The following is a 21,967-nucleotide window of genomic DNA, read 5'->3' as shown; positions in this document are numbered from 1 at the left end:
GCACAGTTTTTGTCACTTGCTATAGTCGGCCATGACTGTATATTTTATACACTGCTCAAAAAAATAAAGGGAACACTTAAACAACAGAATATAACTCCAAGTAAATCAAACTTCTGTGAAATCAAACTGTCCACTTAGCAAGCAACACTGATTGACAATCAATTTCACATGCTGTTGTGCAAATGGAATAGACAATAGATGGAAATTATTGGCAATTATCAAGACACACTCCATAAAGGAGTGGTTCTGCAGGTGGGGACCACAGACCACATCTCAGTACCAATGCTTTCTGGCTGATGTTTTGGTCACTTTTGAATGTTGGTTGTGCTTTCACACTCGTGGTAGCATGAGACGGACTCTACAACCCACAGAAGTTGCTCAGGTAGTGCAGCTCATCCAGGATGGCACATCAATGCGAGCTGTGGCAAGAAGGTTTGCTGTGTCTGTCAGCGTAGTGTCCAGAGGGTGGAGGCGCTACCAGGAGACAGGCCAGTACACCAGTAGATGTGGAGGAGGCCGTAGGAGGGCAACAACCCAGCAGCAGGACCGCTATCTCCGCCTTTGTGCAAGGAAGAACAGGAGGAGCACTGCCAGAGCCCTGCAAAATGACCTACAGCAGGCCACAAATGTGCATGTGTCTATACAAACGGTTAGAAACCAACTCCATGAGGGTGGCATGAGGGCCCGACGTCCACAGATGGGGGTTGTGCTCACAGCCCAACACTGTGCAGGACGCTTGGCATTTCCCACAGAACACCAGGATTGGCAAAGTCGCCACTGGTGCCCTGTGCTCTTCACAGATGAAAGCAGGTTCACACTGAGCACATGTGACAGATGTGACAGAGTCTGGAAATGCCGTGGAGAGCGATCTGCTGCCTGCAACATCCTTCAGCATGACCGGTTTGGCAATGGGTCAGTAATGCTGTGGGGTGGCATTTCTTTGGCGGGCCGCACAGCCCTCCATGTGCTCGCCAGAGGTGGCCTGACTGCCATTAGGTAACGAGATGAGATCCTCAGACCCCTTGTGAGACCATATGCTGGTGCTGTTGGCCCTGAGTTCCTCCTAATGTAGGACAATGCCAGACCTCATGTGGCTGGAGTGTGTCAGCAGTTCTTGCAAGATGAAGGCATTGAAGCTATGGACAGGCCCGCCCGTGACCCAGACCTGAATCCAATTGAGCACATCTGGGACATCATGTCTCGCTCCATCCACCAACAGACGTTGCACCACAGACTGTCCAAGAGTTGGCGGATGCTTTAGTCCGGCTCTGGGAGGAGATCCAACCGGAGACCATCCACAACCTCATCAGGAGCATGCCCAGGCGTTGTAGGGACGTCATACAGGCACGTGGAGGCCACACACAATACTGAGCCTCATTTTGGCTTGTTTAAAGGACATTACATCAAAGTTAGATCAGCCTGGAGTGTGTTTTCCCACTTTAATTTTGGGGGTGACTCCAAATCGAAGCCTCCATTGGTTAATAAATTTGATTTCCATTGATGATTTTTGTGTGATTTTGTTGTCAGGACATTCAACTTTGTACAGAACAAAGTATTCAATGAGAATATTTCATTCATTCAGATCTAGGATGTGTTATTTGAGTGTTCCCTTTATTTTTTTGAGCAGTGTATTTATTATATGTATATATATATACACACACGCGCACACACACATACAGTACAGACCAAAAGTTTGGACACACCTTCTCATTTAAAGATTTTTCTGTATTTTCATGACTATGAAAATTGTACATTCACACTGAAGGCATCAAAACTATGAATTAACACATGTGGAATTATATACTTAACAAAAAAGTGTGAAACAACTGAAAATATGTCTTATATTCTAGGTTCTTCAAAGTAGCCACCTTTTGCTTTGATGACTGCTTTGCACACTCTTGGCATTCTCTTGATGAGCTTCAAAAGGTAGTCACCGGAAATGGTCTTCCAACAATCTTGAAGGAGTTCCCAGAGATGCTTAGCACTTGTTGGCCCTTTTGCCTTCACTCTGCGGTCCAGCTCACCCCAAACCATCTCGATTGGGTTCAGGTCTGGTGACTGTGGAGGCCAGGTCATCTGGCATAGCACCCCATCACTCTCCTGCTTGGTCAAATAGCCCTTACACAGCCTGGAGGTGTGTTTGTGGTCATTGTCCTGTTGAAAAATAAATGATGGTCCAACTAAACGCAAACCGGATGGAATAGCATGCCGCTGCAAGATGCTGTGGTAGCCATGCTGGTTCAGTATGCCTTCAATTTTGAATAAATCCCCAACAGTGTCACCAGAAAAGCACCACCACACCATCACACCTCCTCCTCCATGCTTCACCGTCGGAACCAGGCATGTAGAGTCCATCCGTTCACCTTTTCTGCGTCGCACAAAGACACGGAGGATGGAACCAAAGATCTCAAATTTGGGCTCATTAGACCGAAGCACAGATATCCACTGGTCTAATGTCCATTCCTTGTGTTCTTTAGTCCAAACAAGTCTCTTCTGCTTGTTGCCTGTCCTTAGCAGTGGTTTCCTAGCAGCTATTTTACCATGAAGGCCTGCTGCACAAAGTCTCCTCTTAACAGTTGTTGTAGAGATGTGTCTGCTGCTAGAACTCTGTGTGGCATTGACCTGGTCTCTAATCTGAGCTGCTGTTAACCTGCGATTTCTGAGGCTGGTGACTCGGTTAAACTTATCCTCAGAAGCAGAGGTGACTCTTGGTCTTCCTTTCCTGGGGCGGTCCTCATATGAGCCAGTTTCTTTGTAGCGCTTGATGGTTTTTGCAACTGCACTTAGGGACACTTTCAAAGTTTGCCCAATTTTTCGGACTGACTGACCTTCATTTCTTAAAGTAATGATGGCCACTCATTTTTCTTTACATAGAATTTGTATTATGGCAAGAAAAAAGCAGCTAACAGTCTATTCAGTAGGACTATCAGCTGTGTATCCACCTGACTTCTGCACAATACAACTGATGGTCCCAACCCCATTTATAAGGCAAGAAATCCCACTTATTAAACTTGACAGGGCACACCTGTGAAGTGAAAACCATTTCGGGTGACTACCTCTTGAAGCTCATCAAGAGAATGCCAAGAGTGTGCAAAGCAGTCATCAAAGCAAAAGGTGGCTACTTTGAAGAACCTAGAATATAAGACATATTTTCAGTTGTTTCACACTTTTTTGTTAGGTATATAATTCCACATGTGTTAATTCATAGTTTTGATGCCTTCAGTGTGAATGTACAATTTTCATAGTCATGAAAATACAGAAAAATCTGTACTGTATATATGTGTATTATATATATATACACTACCGTTCAAAAGTTTGGGGTCATTTAGAAATCTCATTATTTTTGAAAGAAAAGCACATTTTTTTTCAATGAAGCTTCGATTAAATGAATCAGAAATACACTCTATACATTGTTAATGTGGTAAATGACTATTCTAGATGCAAACGTCTTGTTTTTTTGCAATATCTACATAGGTGTATAGAGGCCCTTTTCCAACAACCACCACTCCAGTGTTTTAATGGTACATTGTGTTTGCTAACTGTGTAAGAAGGCTAATTGATGTTTAGAAAGCCCTAGAAAACCCTTGCACAAGTATGTTAGCCCAGCTGAAAACGGTTTGGCTGATTTGAGAAGCTATAAAATAGACCTTCCTTTGAGCTAGTTGAGAATCTGGAGCATTATATTTGTTTGTTCTATGAAACTCTCAAAATGGCCAGAAAAAGAGACCTTTCATGTGAAACTCGACAGTCTATTCTTGTTCTTAGAAATGAAGGCTATTCCATGCGAGAGATTGCCAAGAAACTGAAGATTTCCTACAACGGTGTGTACTACTTCCTTCAGAGGAGAGCACAAACAGGCTCTAACCAGAGTAGAAAGAGAAGTGGGAGGACAGGCTGCATAACTGAGCAGCAAGACAAGTACATTAGTCTCTAGTTTGAAAAATTGACGCCTCACAGCTCCTCAACTGGCAGCTTCATTAAATAGTTCACGTAAAACGTCAGTGTCAACGTCTACAATGAAGAGGTGACTCTGGTATGCTGGCCTTCAGGGCAAAGAAAGTGGCAAAGAAAAAGCCATATCTGAGACTGGCTAATAAAAGGAAAAGATTAATATAAGCAAAATAGCAGACATTGGACAGAGGAAGATTGGAAAAAAGTTTTATGGACAGATGAATCAAAGTTTGAGGTGTTTGGATCACACAGAAGAACATTTGTGAAACGCAGAACAACTGAAAAGATGCTGGAAGAGTGCCTGATGCCATCTGTCAAGCATGGTGGAGGTAATGTGATGGCCTGGGGTTGCTTTGGTGCTGGTAAAGTGGGAGATTTGTACAAGGTAAATGGGATTTTGAATAAGGAAGGCTATCACTCCATTTTGCAACGCCATGCCATACCCTGTGGACAGCACTTGATTGGAGCCAATTTCATCCTACAACAGGACAATGACCCAAAAGCACACCTCCAAATTATGCATGAACTATTTAGGGAAGAAGCAGGCATCTGGTATTCTATCTGTAATGGAGTGGCCAGCGCAGTTACCAGATCTCAACTCCATTCAGCTGTTGTGGGGGCAGCTTGGCCGTATGATAAAAAAAAGTACCCATCAAGCCAATCCAACTTGTGGGAGGGGCTTCAGGTCTGCAATGATGTAACTGTTGCAAAGGGAGCATTGTTTGATGAAAGCAAAGTTTGAAGGAGAAAATTATTCTTTCTAATAAAAATCATTATTTCTAACCTTTTCAATGTCTGGACTATATTTTCTAATCATTTTGCAACTCATTTGATAAATAAAATTTTAATGGAAAACACAAAATTGTCTGGATGACCCCTAACTTTTGAACGGTAGTGTGTGTATATATACAGTTATATGAAAAAGTTTGGGCACCCCTATTAATCTTAAGCTTAATGTTTTCTTAAAATTTGTGTTTTTGCAACAGCTATTTCAGTTTGATATATGTAATAACTGTTGGACACAGTAATGTTTCTGCCTTGAAATGAGGATTATTGTACTAACAGAAAATGTGCAATCTGCATTCAAACAAAATTTGACAGGTGCATAAGTATGGGCACCTCACCAGAAAAGTGACATTAATATTTAGTAGATCCTCCTTTTGCAAAAATAACAGCCCCTAGTCGCTTCCTGTAGCTTTTAATGAGTTCCTGGATCCTGGATGAAGGTATTTTTGACCATTCCTCATTACAAAACAATTCCAGTTCAGTTAAGTTTAAGTTATATCAAACTGAAATAGCTGTTGCAAAAACACCATGAGATCCTCAGACCCCTTGTGAGACCATATGCTGGTGCTGTTGGCCCTGAGTTCCTCCTAATGTAGAACAATGCCAGACCTCATGTGGCTGGAGTGTGTCAGCAGTTCTTGCAAGATGAAGGCATTGAAGCTATGGACAGGCCCGCCCGTGACCCAGACCTGAATCCAATTGAGCACATCTGGGACATCATGTCTCGCTCCATCCACCAACAGACGTTGCACCACAGACTGTCCAGGAGTTGGCGGATGCTTTAGTCCGGCTCTGGGAGGAGATCCCACCGGAGACCATACGCAACCTCATCAGGAGCATGCCCAGGCGTTGTAGGGAGGTCATACAGGCACGTGGAGGCCACACACAATACTGAGCCTCATTTTGGCTTGTTTAAAGGACATTACATCAAAGTTAGATCAGCCTGTAGTGTGTTTTCCCACTTTAATTTTGGGGGTGACTCCAAATCAAAGCCTCCATTGGTTAATAAATTTGACTTCCATTGATGATTTTTGTGTGATTTTGTTGTCAGGACAATCAACTTTGTACAGAACAAAGTATTCAATCAGAATATTTCATTCATTCAGATCAAGGATGTGTTATTTGAGTGTTCCCTTTATTTTTTTGAGCAGTGTATATATTATATGTATATATGTACACACACACGCACACACACACATACAGTACAGACCAAAAGTTTGGACACACCTTCTCATTTAAAGATTTTTCTGTATTTTCATGACTATGAAAATTGTATATTCACACTGAAGGCATCAAAACTATGAATTAACACATGTGGAATTATATACTTAACAAAAAAGTGTGAAACAACTGAAAATATGTCTTATATTCTAGGTTCTTCAAAGTAGCCACCTTTTGCTTTGATGACTGCTTTGCACACTCTTGGCATTCTCTTGATGAGCTTCAAGAGGTATCCGAGTTTATCCGAGTCACCAGCCTCAGAAATCACAGCTTAACAGCAGCTCAGATTAGAGACCAGGTCAATGCCACACAGAGTTCTAACAGCAGACACATCTCTTCAACAACTGTTAAGAGGAGACTTTGTGCAGTAGGCCTTCATGGTAAAATAGCTGCTAGAAAACCACTGCTAAGGACAGGCAACAAGCAGAAGAGACTTGTTTGGGCTAAAGAACACAAGGAATGGACATTAGACCAGTGGAAATCTGTGCTTTGGTCTGATGAGTTCAAATTTGAGATCTCTGGTTCCAACCACCGTGTCTTTGTGCGACGCAGAAAAGGTGAACGGATGGACTCTACCTGCCTGGTTCCCACCGTGAAGCATGGAGGAGGAGGTATGATGGTGTGGGGCTGCTTTGCTGGTGACACTGTTGGGGATTTATTCAAAATTGAAGGCATACTGAACCAGCATGGCTACCACAGCATCTTGCAGCGGCATGCTATTCCATCCGGTTTGCGTTTAGTTGGATCATCATTTATTTTTCAACAGGACAATGACCCCAAACACACCTCCAGGCTGTGTAAGGGCTATTTGACCAAGAAGGAGAGTGATGGGGTGCTTCGCCAGATGACCTGGCCTCCACAGTCACCAGATCTGAACCCAATCGAGATGGTTTGGTGTGAGCTGGACCGCAGAGTGAAGGCAAAAGGGCCAACAAGTGCTAAGCATCTCTGGGAACTCCTTCAAGATTGTTGGAAGACCATTTCCGGTGACTACCTCTTGAAGCTCATAAAGAGAATGCCAAGAGTGTGCAAAGCAGTCATCAAAGCAAAAGGTGGCTACTTTGAAGACCCTAGAATATAAGACATATTTTCAGTTGTTTCACACTTTTTTGTTAAGTATATAATTCCACATGTGTTATTTCATAGTTTTGATGCCTTCAGTGTGAATGTACAATTTTCATGGTCATGAAAATACAAAAAAATCTTTAAATGAGAAGGTGTGTCCAAACTTTTGGTCTGTACTGTATATATATATATATATATATATATATATATATATACATACAAAACAGAGGGCAAGTGGGTGAGCTGTTGGTTCCTAAGATGCCAGAGGAGGTACCAACCTCCTTCTTCACCTTTTTACCCCCCCTATAACCCTGCCCCCTTTCCCCCTCTCCAGTCAAATACCTTGCATGTCCACAAGTCCACAACTACTGCCATGCATTTGACCCCCTTATAATTTCTTAACACTTTCACTCCCCCCTCTCTCTATTGTCATGTGGCCCGAACACCTCATTTGGTCTCCTTGGCCTTTCTCAACTGACCAAAAGCATATACGATCATGGATAAGTTGTGAATCAATTAAGAAACAATAGGCAGATGAAGCAAGTGGGATTCAACCACTTGTAAGATGGAAAAAATGAGCGTTATGTGCACAAAACCTGGCTCAAAGATAAACAGGCAGGAGGAGAGGGGAGGAAATGACCCAATGGGTATAGCCACACAATTGTGGCTTTCTCAGGGATATATGTAATTTATTTGTAGCAGTGTTGGTGGTTATAAAATATAACAGCTATAGAGTAGGTGTACCCGAGAGGAATGTGTGGTGAGAGCAAAGTGAGAGCAAAGTTTACTGATATATTTTGCTCAGATGTTGCCACAAGTTATATTAAATGAGCTGCAGCAGTACAACTTCACCATTTTAAGTAAACTAATGACATCTCGTGAAAGGGGTATTCCAGCTCTGCTTACTTCTGCATCCATCAGGACGTGATTGAGGTCATTGATGTCACACCCATTGATTTCTGCTGGGCTGTGTGGGTTATTGAAGAACCTGCATAATAACAGATGATAGCTCACAAGAACTAGCAGGTAGCAGTACAGATGATGTCTCCTGCCGATGTGGAAAGTGAGCAGGGCTGGAATACCCATTTAATGGGTGGTGCTGATACAACTAATCAAACTGGGACTGAGTAAAATGGTAATGGACCTTCATTTTAATTAAAAATATTTTCTCTCATTACAGAATGGAGACTAGTAGTGGAAACATCTCTCCTCAGATAAAGGTATTTCTAAACTATATGTTTAGTATTGTTGTAGGATTATTCTATAAACTTTGGGTTTCCATAATACTTTATTGGATAGTACATAGATATGTGCAATAAATTACATCTACTGTATAAAAGCATGAAAACCTAGGTATGTACTAGTCAAACACATAATCTCTATGTTACTAGATTTCCAACTATGGCAGCCTTCTGTCCATTCATGATGAAGATCAGCTTGGTAACTCATACACTATCCAGGCCCACGATAAAGGTATAATATACAGATTCAACTTATCAATATATAAATGCACCAGATGTATGGAAAATAAAAACATTACTGTTAATAGTTCATCATGAAATCAGTCAGGTTGGACCAGTGCAGTTCAACTTCGCTCAAACTTGTAGGACAGATCTGGAATTTGTTTCTGATGAAAACTTACAATAGTACTGGAAAAACCTTAATAAGGGAAGCTGTCATCAGGAAATTATACCCCCAACTAAGGCATGATTGTAAAGGTCCATTATTGCTTACTAAATGCATACCTTTCTTATAGTATTTAGTTTGAAAATTGTAGAGCAATCCGTCTATGAAGCTTTAATCACAAGTGCAGTGGGCGGACAGTGCACCTCCAGTTCTCATGGCTGTCTCCTTATTTCCCTGCCCGCCAGTGGTCTTCAGTCTTTGAAAGGTCACGCTTCTCACATCACATACTTTAGTTAGGGGTCTAATTTTCTGATGACAGCTTCCCTTTAAGTAATGAAAACCTGTTATGTGCCGCTCTTAGATTGAGATCTTAGATATATGGTTTCATCTTCCAGTGCCTTACGACATATATCTACCAGACCATTCCTTCATCACCCCCACGTTTACAGTAAATGCAACTGTTCAAGAAGTGATATCCTCGCTCGCTACAAAGAACGGCTACCACAACGACCTAGTTTTAGTAAAAGTAAACTCTTGTGGAGGTAAGCGGAAACCTCATATTGAATTTTTACTCTCATGTTACGTGTGTCCTGTTTTATGGCAATGTTGTTCCACTGATTGGATTTCTTTTTTTAGAGTCGTGTTTTAAGAAAAATTATTAATTACATTTATTGACTCATTTTTGTCTCTCTGGCAGAAAAAGTATGTCTGAAACATGAGGACACTGGTGTCTTCACTTCTCTAGGAATAAATGAGAAACTTTTTATCTGCAGTTCTCCAGACATGAGCTCTCTGGTGAGTATGTCCTACATATTATGACCCTTTAGCTGTGGATACATTTTCAGTTTAGGAGACATTGAACTGCAGGATAACACTGTATTAGCACTAGGTGGGCTGTCTGGTCATGAATCACCACCATATCGCAAGCAATAATAGGTAGTCCACCACACTGCTCAGAATTAGAGATGAGCGAACCCGAACTTAAAGGTTGGGGTTCGTACCGGACAGTTGGTGTTTGTTTCAGAGAGAAGGGAGGGGGCGCACTGCTAATATAAAATTAATACTGTAGGGTGCAACATCATGTGGAGAGAGGGAACCATATAAGAGACAAAGACAAGCACCGTATAAAGATATGCGCACCTGGTATAACAGTAAGTAATACAAAAAGTTTATTGAGCATAAAAGGACAAAGGAGTTAAAAACACTTAAAGAAACCAACAAATGGTATAATACATCCCTGGGTAATGAAATATAAATATATCAATGTAAGCAGCAACCTACATGTGGGACCAAGACACTCAGAAAAAATGTATATAGATATGAATGATCTCTTAGCACCATAGGCAATATGAATGCAGGATGATATGATAATGATCATAAACAATGATGGCCATCACAAAACAATTATGCAAACATGAAAAAGCCAGGCACCTGGTAACAATGTGACATGGTTGTCCCAGATATGGTCAAGATGGTCATGAGATCACAGTCGTGGGTCAAGTAGAAGTACATGTCACATGTAAAGTATCAGGTATTCCCGGATCCCCCAGAGAGAACTACTGACCTATAAATCATGAATTCTCAGCATATACCTGACACACCCCATGGGCCGTGGGGTACTCGGTAGCCGGGCCGGTCGATGCTGGGGGATGTCACGGTGGCAGTGACCCGGTCCGTGACCCAGGGCGGTCAATAAAAGGGGAATAAAGTAATAGGGGAATGAAGTTTTTAAAGTTAATGTTCGTGACGCTACCTGTGGCATGAGGCTATATGGAGCCACCACTGCGGTGCAGATCCTCTGGAGCTGATGGTGACGCAGCAGAGTTGGTTCAGCTCTCCACAGGCAGAGCTAAGCTCCAGGGCAGTAAGTGGTGGTTAATGAGGTAGATGTTGCTGTGCAGTGTAGTGCAGGTGATGGCGCAGATAATAATTCTAGGACACAGTGGAGTGCAGTCTTCAGGTTTACTCACAGTTGTCAGACTTCAGGTTCCCAGTGCCAGGGTAACCTCCCACGCCGTCCTTTGTTTACCAAGGCAGGGGTTCAGCAATCTCCCAGGTGTTTCAGGAGTACATAACAGGACCCCGTTCTATGTGCCTTCCTCGGTCGTCTTCCTGCGCTGACTCTCACCCTCCTGTCCTGCGCCTCGCAACCAGTATCCCAAGCCGGTAACCTCAGATTTTGGCGGGCAACGTGCAGTCTCCTGAATCCTATACGGCTACCTTTTTAGCGATTTAGTTGCGGTTGTGAGCAGCTGCACCCTTGAAGTACAGCAGCCTCCGGTTTCTAGCTGAGCCTTGTAGTTCTCCACTAGTTAGGGGCCGGTCCCCTTTCCGCCGTGCCCCTGGGATCCCCTCACTTCTGGAGCCTTCCTCTGCTCCCGTCCTCTTCCAGCCTGTCCTCCTGGGCCCCTCAATCTAGGCCCTCTCCTCTGAGCAGAGCTCCTACAGAGCTCCTGCTCTTACTCCTTCTCCTCTGACTGGTTTCTCTCTCCCAAGATGGTTCCCCTTTTTATACTCCTACTGAAGTTCTCCCCTGTCCTGCTTCCTCCACCCACACCCACTACGTGGTTCCCCCTCACTCGGTTCCCCCGAGTTCCAACCAGGGACAGGGCTCAGCATAAGCCAGTGCATCTTGCCCTGCCTGCTGGTCTGGAATGGTGTAGTGTTGGATGCAGGTGGGTGGGTCCCGGGCAGTACTCCCTCCTTACCTGAGAGTGGGGTACCACACCTCTGGGTTGAGATGCAGTACCTCAGTGGTGACTGAACCCGCAGGGGCGCCACATACCAAATCAAGGAAAAATCCTGAATCTAAAAATGTTACCAAGCAAAAGATTCATGAATGGATAAAGCTTTTAGGCTTTTCTCCCAGAGGTTGTACTGGAAAATACCAGAGAAGAGATATAGGGATACAACCTGCTGTGGTATATAGGGGGACCACGAAGAGGAAGCTGCAAAGGTATAGAGATGGAGAGAAGCCCCATGTGTATCGCCGTCAGTTATCGGCTTCGTCACGTGTTGAAAGCCGAACACAAACTTCTCCTGGAAGTCAGTTGCAATGTTCGGAGTTCCGGGGGAAGTCCATGGCAGAGAGAGAGGGAGAAGGAGAGGGAGAGAATTAACTTTTTTCCAGATCCAAAGTTCTTGTCTCCATTGTTTTCAATAGGGTTCTGTTTCAAGTTCGGGTACAGTTCTGGTACCCGAACCAAACTTTGTACTAAAGTTCAGGTTAGGTACCAGAACCCGAACTTCCACTGGTCCGCTCATCCCTACTCACAATCCTTGTTTTAAACTTTGTATTCTATGCAAAAAATAACATATTTTGTCTTTCTCATTCTCCAAGACTCCTTTACCAGAGCAGATGGGACCGAGTAGCAGTAGCTATGATATTCTGGATCTCATCAGCTCCAAGGAACTTGCACTCCACATGACAGAAAATGACTGGAATCTCTTTAAGAGCGTTCACCAGGTACTGTATACATCTGTTCTGTGCATTTAGTTTTCAGACATATACAGAAATTCTGCTTACCAAATGGTTGTCGAATCAAATACAATTTTTTTTTTAGAATGGCTAAATCTGTTATGCCTAAAATGTGAATAATTTAGGGTAAGGCCAGATGGAATGGTTGTGACACGATTGTGACATGGTAATGACCCAGCAAAAAAAAAATGCCTGCAGTTGACTGCATAATGTTTATATGTAGACAAACCTGTTTTGACATTGGCATTTTTTTAATGCATGACATACATTTATTATGCTATTTAAAGGGAATCTGTCATCTAATTTTACCTATCTAATCTGAGAGCAGCATAATATAGGGGCAGAGACCCTGATTCTAATGATGTGTCACTTACTGTGTTGCTTAGTGAAGTTTTTTTTAAAAAAAAAAAAACATTATTTTATCAGCAGGAGATTATCACTAAGGTACTAGTGAGCCTGTTGCCATGTATTACAGTCACGCCCCCACTACTGATTGACAGCTTTCTGTGTACACTCTGCAGAGGCAGAAAGCTGTCAATCAGTGATGGGGGCGGAGTTATACAGAGTTTAGCATTTAGAGAAATGATTGGTCTGAAGCAGATAAAATAGTGATTTTATTAAAAATAAAACATGCAGCCCAGTAAGCGATACATTGCTGGAATCAGGGTCACTTTTTTCTACATCATACTGCTCTCAGATAGGGTATCAAATACCTGGTGACAGATTCCCATTAATCAATGTGAATCATGAATAGTAATGACCCTGATAAAATGCAGTAAAAAATGCAGTTACTACCCAGGCTTTTTGATCACATCATGACTTTGTTAATTGTGTTGGCATAGTCTATTGCTTTCATGTGCCCCCATCAACCAAAAACTCAACTCTCAACTTTTTGTAGGTCATGAGCTAAACATGGGAGATGTTTAAATATACGGTATAACCTAGTAATGTGACATTCATCTTAGTGCTATCTGTCGCGGATAAAGTTTTGTACCAATTTCCTATAATGCTATGGCATCCCTTGTGCTCAATAGTTTTTACATTTGGCGATAGCTAGGTGGAACAGAGAAGAACCCAGGAGATACATGTGGCTCCCAATTTACAGTTTGAGGTGCACAGGATGTCTTCTATGACCGTGACAAATCCCTGGCACAGAAAAGTCAGACTTTTCTTAGAATGTGATTTTTTTCCCAGATGGGTGTACCACAATAAGTGTAGAAAAGACTCCTTAGACGCTGAGGTTCATGAGATCATTGCACACTCTCAGGAGAATGCCCTTGACTTTACTGCAGACAGTAAGGACTCCCTATGGGTAAATTATTTCAGTCTTATGTACCCCCTTCTCAAGAATTGTAATTCAGAGCAGCCTCTTTAGGTTTATGGTTATTATCTCTCCAAGAGTCACATAGATATGGAGCCTGATGTGTAGAGATCTAATTATGATGCCTAACCTATTTACTTAGGTGGAATTGCTTTATCACACATTCGGGAAACAGCGGTTCCGTAACAGCACAACTGCTAATCTGGAGAGGTTTATAAGGCGATTCAATGAGGTGCAGTTCTGGGTGGCAACGGAAGTCTGTCTGTGCCAAGATGATGAGAGGAGGACGCTGCTGGTGCGCAAATTCATCAAGCTGGCAGCACAGTAAGTTGCCAGTACTATAATTGTGCTTGTACTCTTCTTCTGTCTTTTACCATCTGAGCCAATTTTTATTGTCAGGAGGTCTAATATACCACTTCTGTTGTAGAAGCTCATGTACATAGCAAAGACCCTGTAAGGCAGCACATAGCATATCTACAAGTCTGTAATATGGACTAGTAGGAAGTCTGTTACCTGTGTGCATAATACCTCATTACTATGTACAGTATTACAATACACAAATACCAGTAAATAAAGTAATTAGACACGCTAGAATTTTTTCCCCAAAAACTCAAAGCACATGGAACTATAGCCTATTGTCACAGGTCTACTCTGTTGTTTGTGAGTGCATATTTGTGTGATTAGTGTATTCATTTATCCCTGTACGTCTTCCCTTGTTAGTCTGGTTTGTGTATTCTTATACACTACAACTCCCCACTTCCCTGGGTAGGGAAGGGGACAGATAAGAGCTGATTTAGGAGCTCAACAAGACACGTGGCCTTGGCATCTTCACCATCAGAAGTAATCTGGGAGAGCAGGGATAGAATAGGGCGCCCCCTAGCTTTAGGGATAGGGAAGGAGCCCCTAGCCCCGGGATATCTTGCAACAGTGTCGTGATACCCATATACAATACGCATTTGTAAATAGGATACAGATTGGAAATGTTACCTTTCTTATTAACACTCATGATCAGTAATGAGAATGATTCATCTTTTCATATGAGGGTCTAGTTTGGATTACAATTTTCTGAATTTTAATCATATTACCTTGTTTGTCTGCAGGCTCAAGGAGCAGAAAAATCTGAATTCTTTCTTTGCTGTTATGTTTGGCCTCAGTAACACAGCAGTGAGCCGTATGTCCAGGACATGGCAGGTAAGACATTGACCAGGCAATGTTACTTTAATGTTCATTTATCATTGTATATTTATACATTGATCATGGAGACGAGCCAGCATGATGAATACAAATTTTAAGGCTATGTTCACATACAGTATTTTTGCAGCTTTTTTTATGCAAATTAAAAGCTGCATTTTACAGTACCAGTAAAAGCTACGTGATTTCAGAAATCTCATGCACACGCTTGGTTTTATTTTCCTGGCTGAATTTCAGAACTGCAGCAATTTTTATATCTGCAGCATGTCATTTTTTTCAACAGGTTTTGCTGAATCTTTGCAGCATTTTTTGCTTCATTATTTATTATGATTACTTGTAGAGCGCCATAATAGTTTACAGCGCTTTAGAAATATTGTCATCACTGTCCCCATTGGGGCTCACAATCTAAATTCTCTATCAGTATGTCTTTGGAATGTGAGGAAAAAACAGGACCCCAGCGCTGCAAATCAACAGTGCTAACCACTGAGCCACCGTATTGCCCATGTTTTTGGTGAACGCAGCTAAAAAACACCATGAAAAAGCAAGAAAACCTGCATTTGGAAATCAGCATTTTTACTGCCAAGAGGGAAGGTTTTTGCTGCAGAAAAAAATGCAGAAAAAACACTGCTTGTGAACATAACCTAAGTTTGTTTTGGAAAAGGTTTTTGCTAGTTCCTATCAGAAAGAATCTTTAATGATGAAGCAGTTACCTGGCATGACATTTTATATATGTGAGGTCTCAATTATTTCCATATATTGCACAAAAAGGTAAATTAATTTTATTTTTCCTTCTTTTAGAGGTTGCCCAACAAAACCAGAAAACTATATTCCATCTTTGAAAGACTCATGGTAAGTATCACATCATCAATCTCCTAATTTGTTTTCTTTATATCTAGTTATATTGTTAGAATAATTAAGATTTTACTTTTGCCACAGCAGTGTTCACATTTAATCACATATTCAACAGTTTATTATTTATACATATAATATGACTTATCTCCTCTGCTTGTGTGAACTAAAGAGGATCTGTTAGATCTAAGACCTGATGACAGTTCTGCATGTCAGAATGACTGTATAATCCTTTATGAAAGTTGAACTTAACCTGGTCACTTGGCCTGCTGCTGCTGCTGAGATCTCACACTGTTCAGTACAAGCTGCAGCTGTCAGTCAGTCTATGTGGGTGGATACTGAATACACTTGGATTCATTAAATATTTCATTCCATAGCTGGACTCATAAAATGCTCATCTTAAAATATACAGCCATTACGTAAGTACATTAGTCTCATCAAGTTCAAGAACTTATTAATAATATATTTAGTTTGTAAGGTGAAATTTGGTGACAGAACAGCTTTAAAGCCTGCATGTCACGTAAGGTGTGGGAAAGACTTAGTGCAACACAAAGGGAAGAGGGAAAAGGAGCCCAACCTCTAGGGTAAAGGGGGGAAGTGGAGACCTCGTAGGTTGATCTAGCGTTACCGTGTCTCCCCTAACATCCCTGTATTGGCTCTTCAGCAATTGCGGCACGCGTACCTCGCCCTGTCTTTCCCTGGAGTATGGCTATGGCTAGGGAAGAGAGGAGATGAGCACTAGTCGTTCTCCACTAAACACTATAGACAGCAGGGATGGACTAACAGGGGGAAATTACTTAGCTTTAGATGAACTCCAGGCAAATGTGCACACTGCCTCAAGCTCCAGAGAGGACGGAGTACTGCTCTTGCTAAAGCTTTCACAAGTAGTAATGAATATCGCCGGCACCTCCTTCTGAAACACAGCAGGTACTTATACACCCAGGCAGGGTGTTAATTAGCCAGAGGGAGGTAGCCGCTGGGTCCTAGAAACAGCCTCTAAGATGTCTGTAATGCCAAACGTAGAGATCTCCTGCAACCAACTGCAGGAAGACTGTCTGTCACTTCTGACACACCCGTGACACTGCATTATAGTGGAAGGGTCCTTAATATTTCAACTGAACTCCTAAAACACAGTACATACAGCATATTATAAAAGCTTAAACTCCTGTTTCACACCCCATTGTTTTGTCATTTTGAACAGTTAGACTTTTTTACACTGTAAACAAAAAAAGCTGATGGGAATGTATTCACTATAAAGCAAGTATGTCTGTTTTTTTTTACAAATATGTTGCATCTATTTTATTATGCATCCATTTGGGGGGGTGCCAGCAGATTAGGTGACTTGTTTGGCAGAAAAAAAAGTATGCTAATGTATAAAAATCTGTTTGCATCCATCTTTCATGTTATAAAGAAACAGATCCATTTTCTTAAAAGGAACAAAAAGCGTAACATACTGCATTTTTTATGTTCTGCAGAGAATGGATGAAAATGACTATGTGCACAAATGTATGTCGATTACACATTTGACATACATTTTCTCAATATATTCTATCCATTTAAATATTTATAGTAAAAATGGATACATCAGTACACCATAAAAACATGGTATGAAGCAGGCCTTATAGATACAATATAAATTATGTGCTATACAGTGGCAGTGCAAAGACATTTAATCTGTAAACAATGCTGGAGAGTTCAGCTCTGTAGCCTGCAGAATGGTGAATGCAGCTGTGAACTCTGATGGAGGCTGTACCTCTGGAGCAGTCCAAGATAAATTAATGTACAGTTAGGTCCATATATATTTGGACAGAGACAACATTTTTCTAATTTTGGTTCTAGACATTACCATAATGAATTTTAAACAAAACAATTCAGATGCAGTTGAAGTTCAGACTTTCAGCTTTCATTTGAGGGTATCCACATTAAAACTGGAGGAAGGGTTTAGGAGTTTTAGCTCCTTAACATGTGCCACCCTGTTTTTAAAGGGACCAAAAGTAATTGGACAATTGACTCCAAGGCTATTTCATGGACAGGTGTGGGCAATCCCTTCGTTATGTCATTCTCAATTAAGCAGATAAAAGGCCTGGAGTTGATTTGAGGTGTGTTGTCTCTGTCCAAATATATATGGACCTAACTGTATATTAGATCTCATAGGTTAATTCTATATAAAAACAAATGCATTAATAATCTTGTAAAACTACGTTTCAATTAATACTGTGTATTTCTTGTTGCAGGACCCATCTTGGAATCATAGAGCCTACAGACTGGCAGTAGCCAAACTCAGCCCTCCTCTTATTCCTTTTCTTCCTCTTATTTTGAAAGGTATTATGAGAAGAGTTGTTGTTATTATTATTATTATTATTATTATTTATTTATTGTTATAGCACCATTTATTCCATGGCGCTTTACATGTGAAAAGGGGTATTCATAGCAAAAACAAGTACAATAATCTTGAACACAATGTGACAGCGACTGGTACAGGAGGAGCGAGGACCCTGCCCCCGAGGGCTCACAATCTACAATGGATGGGTGAGGATACATTAGGTGAGGGTAGAGCTGGTCATGCAGCGGTGGTTACTGCAGGTTGTAGGCTTGTCGGAAGAGGTGGGTCTTCAGGCTCCTTTTGAAGGTTTCCATGGTAGGCGAGAGTCTGTTGTGTTGGGGTAGAGAGTTCCAGAGTAGGGGGGAAGCACGGGAGAAATCTTGTATGCGATTGTGGGAGGAGGAGATAAGAGGGGAGTAGAGAAGGAGATCTTGTGAGGAGGCTGCGTGCGGGTATGTAACGGGAGACTAGGTCAGAGATATATGGAGGAGACAGGTTGTGAATGGCTTTGTATGCCATGGTTAGGGTTTTGAACTGGAGTCTCTGAGCAATGGGGAGCCAGTGAAGAGATTAACAGAGAGGAGAGGCCGGGGAATAGCGGGGGGACAGGTGGATTAGTCGGGCAGCAGAGTTTAGGATAGATTGGAGGGGTGCAAGAGTGGTAGAAGGGAGGCCACAGAGCAGGAGGTTGCAGTAGTCGAGGCGGGAGATGATGAGGGCGTGCACTAGTGTATTTGCAGATTCATGGTTGAGGAATGTGCGGATCCGGGAGATATTTTGAGTTGGAGTTGGCAGGAAGTGGAAAGGGCTTGGATATGTGGTTTGAAGGAGAGTTCAGAGTCCAGGGTTACTCCAAGGCAGCGAGCTTGGGGGACTGGGAGAGTGGACAGCCATCGACATTGATAGATAGGTCAGTTGGGGAGGGTGAATGGGATGGCGGAAAGATGATGAATTCTGTTTTGTCCATGTTAGATTTCTAAAACTTAGCAGAGAAGAAGGATGAAATGGCAGACAGACATTGTGGGATTTTGGTTAGTAGGGAGGAGATATCAGGTCCAGAGAGGTAGATCTGTGTGTCATCAGCATAGAGGTGATAATGAAAGCCATGAGACTCTATGAGCTGCCCCAGGCCTAAGGTGTAGCTGGAGAAGAGCAGAGGTCCTAGGACTGAACCTTGGGGGACACCGACAGATAGTGGGCGAGATGAGGAGGTGGTGCGTGAATGGAAGACACTGAATGTCCTGTCTGTTAGGTATGAGGAGATCCAGGATAGGGCCAAGTCTGTGATGCCGAGAGATGAGAGAGTTTGTAGTAAGAGGGAATGGTCCACTGTGTCGAAGGCGGATGACAGGTCTAGGAGGAGGAGGACAGAGTAGTGTCGCTTGGATTTGGCGGTTAGTAGGTCGTTGGTGACTTTAGGGCAGTTTCAGTAGAATGGTGCTGTCGGAAACCAGATTAAATTAAAGTAGCTTATAACTAAATAATACATACTTAAAAATTGAATTATAATATATATATATATATATATATATATATATATATATATATATATATATATATATATGTAGAAAAGTAAAAATATTACAGTTAAAGGGGTTGTCCACTATTAGGACAGCCCCTTGTTCAACTAATTGTTTGGCCCCGATAAAATAAAAAAAGCTATACTCACCTCTCGTGCCGGCACCGTTCCCACGGTGTTAGCACTAGCGGTCCCAAGGCTCCCGGGCTGTTGTTGTGACACCGGCACTCAATCAGTGCCGGCGTCACTGTCCTCGCCTACGTACGGACTGAACACAGTCCCGGGACCCCGAGTGCAGACACCGCTGGAATGGCACCAGCACTGGAGGTGATTATAGGTTTTTTTATTTTATCGGGGCCAAACAATTAGTTCAAAAAGGGGTTGTTCTAGTAGTGGACAACCCCTTTAAAGCGGTTTTCAACCCCTATTTTTTAAACTATGCACCAAGCTATTAAACAAAATTCACACTCACCTAACTGATCCTTCTCTGCTCCTCTTAAAATGCTGCCCAGGTCCCTGTTCGGTGTCTGTACTTCCTCTTCCAGTGGACGGACATGTGACTGTTTGCAGCAAATCACTGACTGCAATAATGACCAGGTCATTACTTCGGCCAGTGATTGGCTGCAGTGGTCACCTGTTCTGACGGCCAGAGCAGGATGTACAGCGTCAGTCTCTGAACATCCTGGAGACCACAGTACAGGGAGTGATAAATTCCCAGTACTATTTTGCAGAATAATATGGGAACAGCAAGAGAATTGGGATCAGGCAATATTTGTGATCCATATTGCCTGCAAACCTAAATAAAGCGTGACCTTCATATGGCGGTATGCTGCATGCTGGTGGTTAGCTGTTCTCTTTCCTTCATGCTATGTCATATACTAGATGGTATTGCCCCATAAAAGCTCTGCTTCAGTTTCTAATACAACAAGCAGCACGCAGAAAAATACTGACTGCAATGTGGGCTCTGTCCCTGCTTTCCCCTAACATTTTTGTTATGGCTGTACTGCCACAAAAGTTTAGGGGTATGTTCACATGTTGCATTTTTTGAAGCGTTTTCTACTTGCATTTTTCACCCTTTTCTTTGAATGGGTGAAAGCGCTGCAAAAACACTGAAAGAATTAACTTGCTGTGTCTTGGCAAGAACACAGCAAGATTAAAAATACAGATGGGAAAAAAATAGCGTGTATGTGAGATTTCAGAAATATAGTTGCTTAATCTGGTATTATAAAATGCTGTGTATTTTACGCATCAAATATGCTGCGTAAAAAAAGAACACAGCAAAAATGTGTATAAACACACCCTTACACTACCCTGGAATACATTAAGGTTATTGTTGATTATTTTACAGACCTTACGTTTATCCATGAGGGCAATAGAAGCACTTTGGACAACCTAGTAAACTTTGAAAAGATGGTAAGTGAATAATCAAGTCTAAAAAATACATATATATATAGCACATATAAAAAATATTTAAAGGGAACATATGATCAGAAAATGACCTACTGTTTAAATTGGGTGTTTGTTACATGTACAGTATGGTTTTTAGCAATGTTTTAATTTTATTTTTCACATATTCCAATATTCGGATTGCACTCGGCCATTCAAATCAATGAGTGAATGGAAAACATCGGACTGCACTCAGATGACATCTGAGTGCAGTCCAATTTCCAGGAACTGATAGAATTGAGAAGATAGAGATTTTTTTTCTCCATTTTCTCTTCATCTGATCAAATTCTGATCAGGGTTTGATCAGAGTGTCAGTAGCTTATTCGGCTCGATTCTCTTGAATGAGATAATCTACGGTCATGTGCACGAGCTCTAAAGTTGATAATGATGGTGTTATTTTTGTGATAGGAGTAAAGAATTGAAGGAAATACATATAGGTCTTGTTAAAAAAAAGAAAAAAAAATCTGCAGTCAACAACTACATGTCGTAGCGTCTTATTTGTAGGTTACATAACTTGTATTTTTATCTGTTGATTTTATTTTCACAGCGGATGATCGCAAAGACTATCCAGATGTTTCACACTTATCGCAGCCAGAGCTACAGTACGTGCATTTATTCATATACTATTAACTATCTACATACAGTAATCTTTTCCTGTAGAACATATTAGTAGATTATACGTACAAGGGACGATTATGTGATGGGGACATACGGCAAATATTAAAACAGCTTAAAGCAGAGACTATTGGTGATCGTGGCATTAAAGGATCTGCTGGTGATCACTGGTGTTTTTAGAAAGGACATTTTTCATGCAACAGTCTATGCAGTGAAAATGGGATATTATATGACCCAAATACAGATGAATAGGTAACTATCGAATACCTGGTCCTATAGGGTCCCCCCCAGAGCCTTAGGGTATGTGCACACATTATTTGTAGCAGAAATTTCTGCACTAAAAACACTTCTCTTGACAGGAAAAATGTGCATAAAATACATGCACTTTTGACACGTTTTTGCATGCATTTTTTCCATTCATTTGAATGGGTTAAAAATGTTGCAAAAACACTGAAAGAATTGACATGCTGCAGATCTGACACTGCTTCAAATTTGCAAGGAAAAAATAAGCAGCGTGTGCATGAGACTTCAGGAATCTCATTCATTTTGCTGGTACTGCAACAGTTTTGGTGCAGA

General features: G+C 41.7%; 1 protein-coding gene across 2 annotated transcripts in view; it reads left to right on the top strand.

The window, feature by feature from the left end:
* RAPGEF3 (Rap guanine nucleotide exchange factor 3) overlaps positions 1-21,967 on the top strand; it is a 139,753-nt gene that overhangs the window by 103,693 nt on the left and 14,093 nt on the right. For both annotated transcript variants that reach the window (XM_073663173.1, XM_073663174.1), the window contains 11 exons: positions 8,204-8,243; positions 8,415-8,496; positions 9,045-9,191; positions 9,347-9,444; positions 11,990-12,115; positions 13,591-13,772; positions 14,549-14,639; positions 15,438-15,488; positions 17,723-17,810; positions 20,679-20,743; positions 21,324-21,378. In XM_073663173.1, coding sequence (XP_073519274.1) covers positions 8,204-8,243; positions 8,415-8,496; positions 9,045-9,191; positions 9,347-9,444; positions 11,990-12,115; positions 13,591-13,772; positions 14,549-14,639; positions 15,438-15,488; positions 17,723-17,810; positions 20,679-20,743; positions 21,324-21,378 — 1,025 coding nt within the window. The remainder of the gene's footprint in view (positions 1-8,203; positions 8,244-8,414; positions 8,497-9,044; positions 9,192-9,346; positions 9,445-11,989; positions 12,116-13,590; positions 13,773-14,548; positions 14,640-15,437; positions 15,489-17,722; positions 17,811-20,678; positions 20,744-21,323; positions 21,379-21,967) is intronic.

The sequence above is a fragment of the Phyllobates terribilis genome, unplaced genomic scaffold, assembly GCF_046119375.1.
Source record: "Phyllobates terribilis strain yellow unplaced genomic scaffold, ASM4611937v1 Scaffold_2__4_contigs__length_985480577, whole genome shotgun sequence".
NCBI classification, from domain to species: Eukaryota; Metazoa; Chordata; class Amphibia; order Anura; family Dendrobatidae; genus Phyllobates; species Phyllobates terribilis.
The sequence above is the reverse complement of the archived record's forward strand: the minus strand, read 5'-3'. Positions and strand labels throughout refer to the sequence as shown.